General features: G+C 55.4%; 1 protein-coding gene across 1 annotated transcript; it reads right to left on the bottom strand.

The window, feature by feature from the left end:
- Window positions 1-4,023: 4,023 nt before the first annotated feature.
- REEP4 (receptor accessory protein 4) lies at window positions 4,024-8,110 on the bottom strand. The gene is made up of 8 exons (XM_015079256.3): window positions 7,573-8,110; window positions 6,728-6,800; window positions 6,268-6,344; window positions 6,053-6,173; window positions 5,512-5,625; window positions 4,970-5,105; window positions 4,655-4,809; window positions 4,024-4,568 (listed from the first exon to the last, which is right to left on the bottom strand). Exons 1-8 carry the CDS (start codon window positions 7,602-7,604, stop codon window positions 4,503-4,505), a joined length of 774 nt encoding a protein of 257 aa, XP_014934742.1. The 5' UTR covers window positions 7,605-8,110; the 3' UTR covers window positions 4,024-4,502.
- Window positions 8,111-10,429: the final 2,319 nt, after the last annotated feature.

Raw genomic sequence — 10,429 nt, 5'->3', positions numbered from 1 at the left:
CACCCTAGTAGAGAAAGCTACCTCATTCTGCCCCAGGCTCAAGACCTTCTGCCTAGCAACCAGGCTCTGGCCCCCAGGGTTTCCTGAGCAGCAGGCATCATCCTCCTGCCGGCATTTCTGCCCCCTACCCAGCCATTATCCCTGATGTTTATCAGGGACAAGGGGCGAGAGCCTGGGTGCTCTTGTCAACCCCCTTATGGGTGGGGCAGTGCCAGCGCAGACTCCCCAACTCAGCTTGGGCCAGGGCCGTGTTGAAACAAGAGGTTAACTATCTGCAGCCCAAGAGTGGTGGTTAAGACTACAGCAGGGGGCCAAGTGCACCTGGAGGCCAGAGGCAGGAAGGGGGACCAGGACATGAAAGGGCCACAGGCTGAGAGGGGCTGAAGAGGCAGGGAGAGGGGGGAGCCATCTAAGGTCCAAAAGAAGGTGGGGCAGTGCAGAGGCAGGAAAGAGGAGGCCAGGAATTCAGGACCACACGCACCTGGCAACTGGGAGGCAATGGAGGAGACCCTCGAGCAGGCAAGGTGGACTGAGAAGCCAGAAAGTAAGCCCTGGGCACAAACCGAGTGGGACTAGTACTGAGGCCAAGCAGAGGTATGTTCTTGCAAGGGGGCTGGCCTAGGTTGTCTCATCTCCCTACTGGGTGCCCAGCATGGAGCCCAGCACATCTGTGCCCTAAGTCAATTGCAGCAGAAGTCCAGCCTTGATCCTACCTGGGCATACTAGTGGATAATAGGAGGTTGAGGGCTATGGGCAGGCCAGAGTTAGGGGGCCCTAGGGCCAGGCCCCCCATGCAGAGGGAAGCAGTGTCGAAGAAGGCAGACATCTCAGTGATTGTCAGAGGGACAGGGCAGGCTCTGAGGGAAGCCCAGCCCACACCCAAGGCTCTAGTCTCAGGATCACGTGTATGCTTGGCCAGAAATGCCCCAGAACTTGGAATTCTCCTTACTACCCCTTCCCCTCTGGCCTCAGGATGTCTTGGAACCCGTATAACTGCAGCAGCAGCGATTTGGCAAATGTGTGTGTTGTAGAGACCCTGGCATTTTCAAGGTTCTGTGATGGGCACAAAGAGGTACAGTGCACAAAGATGAAAGCACAGGCCATCTCTGCCCTCAAGGAGCTTATACTCACTTAGTGCCTTTGTTCTTTTACCAGCAAACATTCACTGGGGCCTCTTACATGTCAGGCCCTGTGCTGGGCACTGTGGGGTGACTGTTGGAGTCGGCATATTAACAAATGAGTACGAGGTGCTCTTAGTCCCACCCTGGGGAAGTGGGGGGAAGCTTCACGGAGGAAGTGATGCTGGAGCTCACAAGTCAGAGAATAAGTGGGCCTTCACTGAGCCACACACATACGACGACATTTCACTTTGGCTAAACCACCACTTATTCCAGGCTGGATACAAAAGTGAATAAGTTGCAAGTCTGTTCTTTATGAAGCCACAATGAATTGGGGGAGAAAATAGGATGTGCTCAAGGCAAAAACAGAGAGGTTCGTGTAAGAATAGCTATGGTGTGGTCTGGATGACCAATCAACTCTAAGGAGGCAGGGGGGCGTGCTCACAGAGGGCTTCCTGGGATAGGTGGTGTCTGAGTGAGGTTCACAGGGCACATAGGAGGAGGACAGAGAGTTGAGTAGAGGCGGAAGATCATGTCAGGGGGAATGGCATGAAGGTATGAGGCAGTCGGGTTGAATGAGGTGGGGATTACAAAGCAAATCAGGTTTAAGGGAGGCCAGCTGGGGACTGGCACACCCAAGCAGCCCACTGTGAGCCCAAGACTGGTGAGCCAGCCAGAGATCAGGAGCTTTAGTAGCTTGAAGAGGAGTTGGCAAGTCACGGAAGGCTTCTGGGAGAAAGCAGGTCTCAAAGGAAGGCTATGGGGGGCCAGGAAAGAAAGACTGTTCAGAGGGCAGGAGAGTCATACAGCTGGAGCAAAGGCCTGGAGGCTGATGTGGATGCACAGATGAACTTGAGCGCTCTGGAGTCAGAAAAGGCAGGAGCTGCAGAGCAGCCAGGCTAGCAAAGAGGCTGGCGGGGAGGGGGGTGGAGGTGGAGATCTTGGGCCTGAGAAAGTGTCACCATTTCAGCCTAGGGGCCCAAAAGACCGTGCTCCCCACTCAAAGCGCATTCTAGGAATGAGGGCAGGTGAAGCTCCAGCTCCCATGAAAGCTCCCTCAACACCCTTTAACTTCAGGCCTTCCCCTTCCTCGGAGTTTTTGTGTCATTTGCCCGTTCATCACACATTCCTGTTTGCTTCCTCCAGTTCGGGAGTGTGGATCCTGCCATTCCACGTCTACCGCAGCAACTTCTGGGCAAGCTTGCCTCAGGAAACAGGGACACCACCCACAGGCAGCCACGACTGGGGACAAGTTGCTTCACTTCTCCAAGTCTCTGTTTTTTCATCTGTGAAATGGGTCTAACCCCTCCCTTCAGGCTCGTCAGGAGGATTCAAGGAGATCATCCCTATAAAATGCCCAGCACAAGGACAGGCACACAACTACACACACAACTGCATGTTTGCTACACACTTACCTCCTTCTTCTTGCCTCATTTACTTTAGTCCTGCACAGTGGTTAAGTGCACTGACTCTGGAGCCAGACTGCCTGGTTCAAAGCCTAATTCTGCCACTTATTAGCTGTGTAACCTCAGGCAAATCACTTGCCCTCTCAGTGCCTTGTTTTCCTATTTGTAAAATGGATGTCATAATAATAGTACCTACCTCAGGAGATTGTCATGAAGATCAAGTGAATGTGTTAGGGGCTTAGAGCAGCACCTGCTGGGGAGTCACATTCTAGGTGCTAGCCATTCCTAGACTGCATTCTGAGTATTTGGAAACACGCCTGGTACCCGATAGATGCTCAACAGACTTTCTGAATGAAGAAATGAAGAAATGAGGCAACACCATGATGCAAGGGAATACCTACATAGGAAGTCATTGAACACCAATACGTGAGGAGCTAAACCACCCCGACCGATTAAGTGCCTTCCCCAAATAAAACCCGGATAATCCCCACACCAAGAGTTAATCCACACTCCTCAGGTCACTCCGGGTTACCACACCATTTCCCTTCTTCCCACCCGCCTCTTTGCTTAATCAAAAGTGGGAAGGAAGAACAGGCATGGGGTGGGCAAGGGGAGCAGCCCTGGGACACTGCATTGAGACCAGCACCCAGGAGCAGGAGCAGGAGAGGGCAAAGCCAGCACTGACTGCCCCAGGGATTAGAGGAGGGGATGGAGTAGAGCGAGCTCTGGCAAAAAGCCTGGGTCTCGGGACAGGGGAGACTCCGTGAAGGGGGCAGACAGGACCAATGACCACAAACAACAGGAAGGAACAGCAGAAAGAGCCATTGGAGGCCAGGCCAGCATTCTGCATCGTCTCTCCAGCCAGCTAGCCAGCCAGCCAGCCAGCCAGCGGCCAGGCCCCTGTAGGGCAGGGCTCTGGCCAGCCTCCCAACCCCGCCCTCCTTGACCTGGAAGCTAGGGGCAGCCCAGACCTTGGCAACTGCTGCCCTCTCACGGCCACTCCAAAGAGGTGCAATGCTCTCTGCATTATCCTGGGTGTTTACAGGAACTCAATGTCCCCAGAGCTGCCTAGAGACCACCTCAGGCCCATGGAGGAAGTTGGCCTCCCCAGGCCTTGTCTGTTTACAGCTCCAGCTAGTCCCCATGGGATTATTGTGCTGCCCAAGCTCCCTCCACACCTCTGTTCCCACTGGCTTCTACTTCCCATCAAGATCTAACCCCATCTCCTGATTGCAGTCTTCTTAGACTCTGACCCCTCTTAGGGCTGTTCACCTACTCCCTCTGTCCCCCATCTATGTTCTCAGAGGTCTCCAAGAATTTCCTGTGACAGTACTTGACCCATTACAACTATATGTCAATGGCTACCTCCCCCATTAGACTGGGCCCCTCTGGCAGTCTGTCTGTCCCTTGAGCCCCCATCCTAGGCCTGGACTGGCCTGTAGAAGGCTGTTTAATAATATGTGCTATGAGGACCAGGAGTACAAACCAGGACAAACAGACCACTTTTATGTATTTATTTACCAAAATTTGCATAAACCTGACCTCATTCACCAACATAAAACGTACAACCAGGACACACACACACACACACGGACACACACACACACACACACACACACAGGCCTTGGAGGAAACTGTCAAGTACTTTGAAGGACAGGAAGGAATGAACACAGCTGGGTGGACTTTTGGTTTCATTTGCAGAGGTTTGAGAAGGGCGCTGGTCCCACACACTGGGAAGGTAGAAGGATGAGAAAGACAATAAATAGAATCCTGGGCCCAGCCTGCTTTGGTACATTACAGGTATAGTCCTGTGCATGGCCTGGGCAGCACCCAGCCCTTAGCCAGCAGCAGGAGCCGAGGGGGCAGAGCCTGAGCAGCTGGTGCAGGTAGGTCAGACATGCAGCCAGAGGTCCCCTCCAAACAGTACCCGGTGCTCCACAAGGCAAGAGGGGTAAGACTGAGCCAGGCTCTGAAGACCCTAGCTGTTCATGTCTGAGGAAATGGTCTTTTTCCTTGTCCGAACCTTCAGTGAGCGCGAGGTGCCCTGCGGGGAGAGGGCAGGCACAACCTGAGAGGTGTAGGCTAAGTACCTGGACAGCCCACTTCCCTTGCGCCTTCCTTGCCACTGACCTCCCGCATGGGTGGCTTCCTCTTGACCACACGCAGGCTCTGGCTTCGGCTCAGAGGCTTCTCTCGGGGCCGGGCAGGTGGCTGGGAGACTGCCTCTGTATCTGACCAACACTCATCCTCAGTGTCGCTGTCCTGCAGGCCCCCTGCCCTATACCCTGTATAGAGGAGAGGGAGGCCAGGGAGGCAAAGCTGGGCATTTCCATAGTCTGAAGGCCCAGGGCCAAGATAGACCTTCTTCTAACCCTTAGGGAAGCCACAGTTTGCATGGAAGAGGCATTCCTTCCGGAACAGCTCTGGATCTCTCTGTCCACTTACCGATGGGCGGCCTGCGGCGAGGTACCTGGTCCTCCAGGTAGAGGGGATCCTGGTAGGCAGGGGCAGGGGCATCAGGGATGGAGCGCAGGTCCTGCATGGAGAAGCTCCGCAGCCTTCCGGCCAGTGCACCCTGACTCTGCAAGTGATGGGGAACCACTGTTATCACCTGGAGGAATGGGGCAGGGGATCCTAGTAGGAAGGGGTCTGAGTCGGGGCAGCTACTCAGGAAAATCAAGGGCTGACTGGTGGGTAATCACTGGGGCATAGGCCTCAGAACTAAAAGCAACCCAGTGACCTTCTAGCCCCGTGCCTTTGTGGCACCAACAGGAAACAGGCCCAGAGAGCAGGAGCAACCACTCAGTCACTGTCCCAGCCAAGGAAGTCAACTTCCCGCTCCACGCTCCTGCCAACACCCCACTGTCACCTCTCATCCTGTTCCCTGGCATGGTCAGCTGCTCTCTCTCAGCTCCCTGATAGAGAGCTGGACTCGCCCAAAAGGCACGAGGTTGGGAGGACTGCTGAAGGGCTGGGGCCCAAGGTACCTTGGTGGCAGCCTGTACAGCAGCCGAAGCAGCAATGTTGAGGCCCCGTTTCCCAAAGCTGAGCATCGTCTCATAGCTGCGCTCCTTGGCCTGCACGATGCAGGTGTCAATCTCCTGTAGGGGTCAGGAAGGGGAGAGAGCTCAGGTGGACACCTGAAGACTGAAGTCACTCCTCCTCTGCAGCCCCAGAGAAGCCAGTGCGTGCCATGCCTCCCTGCCCACCCCTGCCTACAGTGCACTAGCAACCACACCAAGAGCAGACATTACCATGCTTCAGTGAATGACCACGCTCAGCCTCCTCCCACCATCCCCAACACAACTTCCAGCTGGTGTTTCACACCTTCAAATGCTCATTCACCTGTGCCCCCATTTGATTATCACAGAAGAGGAAGAAGGCTAGGTTCTATCAAGGTCCCACAGCTGAAGGGCAGCAGGAGTCAGATTAGAACCCAGGTTTCACCCAGTGTCCTGAACCCCGAGTCCAAGGCTCTTTCCTTCACACCCACCCCTATGTTTCCCTCCCTGGCTCTCCCCGAGGTACCTTCTCATGACGGGATAAGGATGGGTGGACAAACTTTCGGTAAAGCAGGCTGGCCCCTTTGGTGTAAGGCGAGAGCAGCCATAGCACAAAGGCCATCTTGACCTCATAGTAGAAAGGGAACCTGTCAGAGCATAGCGGGAGTAAGGTCAGCCAGGGAGCTGGGCCAAGAGTGGGCCATCATCTCCCCACAGCCCACAGACCCCCTGCATGCATACCAGGAAATAAAGATGTCTGTGAAGGTTTCCACTGCCATGAACAGTGCAAAGACTATCCAGTACATCATCCACCGCACCTGGGGGTGGGGGTGGGGGTGTCAGAGGCCAACAGCTGAGCCTGCAGAGCCAACTCCCCTGTCCCAGGCTGACCCAGAGATTCCAGAGAGCCTGTCCTACTGCATTCTCCTGGCACCTGGCTGGCCCTAGAGAGGTGCCTCTGAGAAACTGCCACTCATTCCTGTACCCACCCCCAAGAAGCGTCACCCACAAGATTCTGCACAGGCACCCCCATAGCCTGCCCTCCAACCACACCCACTCTACACGCACCTGCTTATGCTCCTGGAGGAAGGGGAGGCCAGGTCAGACCGTCCCCACCTTGCCAAGGCCTACCATACCCCCCAAGGTTGACTGTCATCCCATCCAACCTGAACCAAGCTCTCCTGCCCACAGCCACACTCACATATTCACGTATGTTCTTGGTCTTCACAGCCTTGTAGGAAGCATAAGCTGGGTACAGCATCCCAAACACCAGCCTAGAAAACAGAGGGGGAGTATGAGGGGCATCATGCCCTCCCCCCCCCACCACACCAGGTGGCCACTTCCCTGAAAGGTGTGAAGTAGCAAGGGCCTACCCTGTTCTTCTTGCTTGGCTTGCACAACCTGTGCCTGAGTCAGTGCCCTGGAGGCCACCTCCCCACCCTGCTGTTTACAAACAGTCCAAGCCTGCCCAAGCCTGCACCAGTGGCCTATGGGTGCATTATTGAGCGGGAGCACACACGGCAGGTAGGTGGGAAGCAGGCTTCTGAGCTGGTGAGAGGGCCAGGCTGTCCCCTCCCATGGACACGCAATCAGGGCCACCAGACCTGGCACTGCCAGGCTGCAGACAGGGATCTTGGAGCCAGGTGCTGGAGTACTGAAAGGTAGGACAGAGTGGGGAGGCTGAGGCCAGGGTGGTGAGTCATGTGACTGCTCAGACAGGAAGCAGGCACCTGAAATCTCCGCCCACAACGTGCCACAACACCTTGTTTGCCAAGGGGCTGCAGGCTGGTGTGAGGTCCTCTGTCCCACACTCCTCTCTGCAGTGTATGTGGCTGCGGGGGGCGGGGGAGAGGGCGGTCGCCATGAGCCAAGAAGGCTTTGGGGGTAGAGTACAAGCACGGGTGCCCGATGCCACGCGGTAGGCCTGAAGGTCCGTTAACCCTTGCGGGCACTAAAAGCCCCTTTCCCACCAGATGTTCCCATCTTCCACCTCAAGGGCGGCCTGGCACCTGGAGGTAGAGGGGGTATGAAAGCGGCCATACTCACACTACCAGGCGACAGATCATCCAGGACACCATCCCGCAGCCTCAGGACGAAGGGAGAACCCCTACAAGATGCCTAGAGGGACGCTCACGCAGGGCTGGGATGGGGTAATCAGCGGAAGGGCGAGAACCAGAGGGGCGCTCCGGCTGCCCCTTGGCAGAGGCGGAGCTGGCCGCCCCCTAAATCTGCAGTGCGGGGAGCCTGAAGAATGGGGAGACCCGTGGGCTGAGGCGAGGAGGTCGGGGCTCGGAGAAACCGACTAGGGAGCCGGTAAGGGCGGGCGCGCTCTGCCGCCTCGCCGCGCTGCCGGGCAGTTACGGCTCCCACCCGCACTTCCTGCTGCGGAGAACCAGCTGTTCGACTCTCCCCGCGGCGCTGCTGCGTCCCAGGCAGCGGGTTGCGGTCAAGGCCTTCGTTCGTTCGGGTCCCCGAGGTCTCAGAGCGCTGGGCCACCGGCTCCGGCCTCGGGGCGGAGTTTGCAACTCACTTGAAAGTTGCACGGAACTGGGTTCTGCCCAACCCCAGGTCTCCGGCGCTCGGCGCAGGCGCAGTGCGGCCCCGGAGAGGGCGGGACGAGGTCAGGGAGGCCAGGGGCCTGCCCCTTAAAGGGGCAATGCACCTCCTACTTGTGGATGGGGTCCATAGGTTGAGTAGCAGCCCTGATTGCAAAGATTAGAGGGTGGGAAACAGCGACAAAAAGGGGGGGAGGAGGAAAAGAAGGAAATTTGGATTCCAGAGTTTTCTCAGAAAACCGGCTTCCTCCTTCTGCCTTGTCTTTCCTTTCTGTAAAATGAGAAAGGGCATGGGATGGATGCAGGACCCCGCTTCCAGGTTCACGCACACTCGGAAGGAGGCTAGGCCTGGACAAATCCAGGTCTTGCACCACTGGGCCAGGAGATGCGTGAGTGCCTCAAAGACGCTGAGTTGACCTAGAGCGAAAGCGGGAGGAAGTAGGGAGAGGGGATCTGAGGGGCTCAACATCCCCATGAGATTCACCCTGAAGAGTGGGCTTCAGGAGTTGACGTCTCTCAGAGTTACCTCTCCAGAGCCCACATATCTGGGTGGGCTGACCATGATGATTTGAGAGATTCTCCGCAGAGCCCTGAGCACCCACACTCCCCATGCCTTCTTCACCAGAAATTTGAAATTCCACCTATTCCTGGGAGTCAAGAACACAAATATCCCTAAGAGCTTAATCATATCAACAATTGCCACTTTGTAGCAAGTTTTTGTATGCAGGGTCTTGACCTTTACAAAGATCCCTTTTTTACCATTTAAGAAATACATTCCCTCTGGGATGAAAAGTAACTTCACCTGGTGGTATTTATTGCTGGATGATAATGCTTGGCTTATCAAGTCTTCTGAGCTCCAGCCTGGAAGGGGACAGGGAACTCAGAAGCTCCTCTGGGGGGAGGTGCATATGGGGAAGAAGGTGGGAGCTCAAAAGAGAAGGCAAAAGTTGTTGCCTCTAGAAATTTGTATATAGGATTGCACTCCTTGTACCTCTTTTGCGCAGCACTCCATTCCTCCCTCGGGCAATGGGGACCTTGCCTCCCCCACCTAGACCCTGTGCCACCTCCCCTCTGCTTCATAGGGCTGGTGTGAAGGAGACAGCAGAGTTCCCCAGAGCCATGGAGGTGGGCAACTTTGGCAGTTATTACTTTTTATTAGAGCTATAGTTAACACCCACCACCTATGGAAAGGATGGAACAGGTAATGACTGGGACCAGGGAAAGGAGGCTTCCTGGGAATAAATAAACTCGTGGTAATTATGTTCTTTTAATTACTATCATCAATTTTATTGGTGTTGCTGGGTGTGAGAGCTAGCAGTGAAACTGACCCACAGGAGAAACTCCCCTGAGGCCTGCTCTTCCCATCTAACCACCCCCTCACCCTGGGCCTTGCTCCCACCCTATGTTGGAAGAACAAGAGACACCACAGGCTAGGATCCCACCATCTATCTCTAGGCACAGACATTGTGATCGAGGTGAAAGTTGAGGTTCATCAAGGAGACACATCCTTGTGTCCTTGGAGCAGAAGGATGTGACTGACTTAATAGGGGGCCAGCTCAGAAGGAACAAGGAGGTTGCGGAAGAGGGAAGGGACATCCATTCCTCTGGAGGAAAGGGTACTAGGCTGACTGTGTGCATGTGTGCCTTGGGTCCTTTGGTACCTGCTACAGAACCACCTCCTTCCCAGCTGCCTTCCAGAGTCACCTGCCCTGACCTCAGCATCTACCCCTACTTGCTGGCAAAGACCTCCCCTGTACCTATTTGAAGGCTACCCAGCCGGGAAGGTCTCTCACATGGAGACTCCTGGTCCTGATGACTGTGCTTAGGAAATCTAAGGGACATCAGAGGTTTGCTCCTGAGAGCAGGACTCAGCATGGAGGGGCGTGTGGCTGGCAGCTGAGGGGTATCATCCTTCTTGGCTTTGGCAGAGTGAGTGGACTCTGCCTCTCACGGCCTTTGGTCATGAGATGTTGACACAGTCACCCAGCTACACTGGGTTGCTGAGCAACTCTCTGGACACACAGATGAACCCCCAGGGCAGGTGACCAGGCAGGCATATAGCAGAAAGCTGGGCATTTGGGGAGAGAAGGAGTCCTGGGGGGAAGTGACAGAATGATGTTTATCTTCCTACTGGGCAACAGAGTGCCAACGTGTCTGAGAGACTCAACCCACTTTCCCTGGCAACTTCTCCCTGGCACAATATGAGGGTCCGTTGCCCATTTGAAAAAGCAGAACAGGAATTCCCAGGACAGTATGGCTGTGGGGCCTGAGGGGCACCTGCTAAGCCAAGAACACATGAATGTGGTTTGAAGAGGTGGAAACCCAGACATGTCACCTATGAGACTCCG

This window comes from Acinonyx jubatus, chromosome B1 (assembly GCF_027475565.1).
Source record: "Acinonyx jubatus isolate Ajub_Pintada_27869175 chromosome B1, VMU_Ajub_asm_v1.0, whole genome shotgun sequence".
Lineage (NCBI taxonomy): Eukaryota > Metazoa > Chordata > Mammalia > Carnivora > Felidae > Acinonyx > Acinonyx jubatus.
This window is presented reverse-complemented; position numbering and strand designations above follow the sequence as displayed.

Bases quoted from the DNA above. Each gene is read 5' to 3' on its own strand.
- REEP4 (XM_015079256.3), bottom strand. From the start codon at position 7,604: ATGGTGTCCTGGATGATCTGTCGCCTGGTAGT. The intron at 6,345-6,727 runs GTGAGTGTGGCT...CCCCACCCCCAG, and splicing joins CCAAGAACATACGTGAATAT to GTGCGGTGGATGATGTACTG. The intron at 6,174-6,267 runs GTATGCATGCAG...ATGCTCTGACAG, and splicing joins ACAGACATCTTTATTTCCTG to GTTCCCTTTCTACTATGAGG.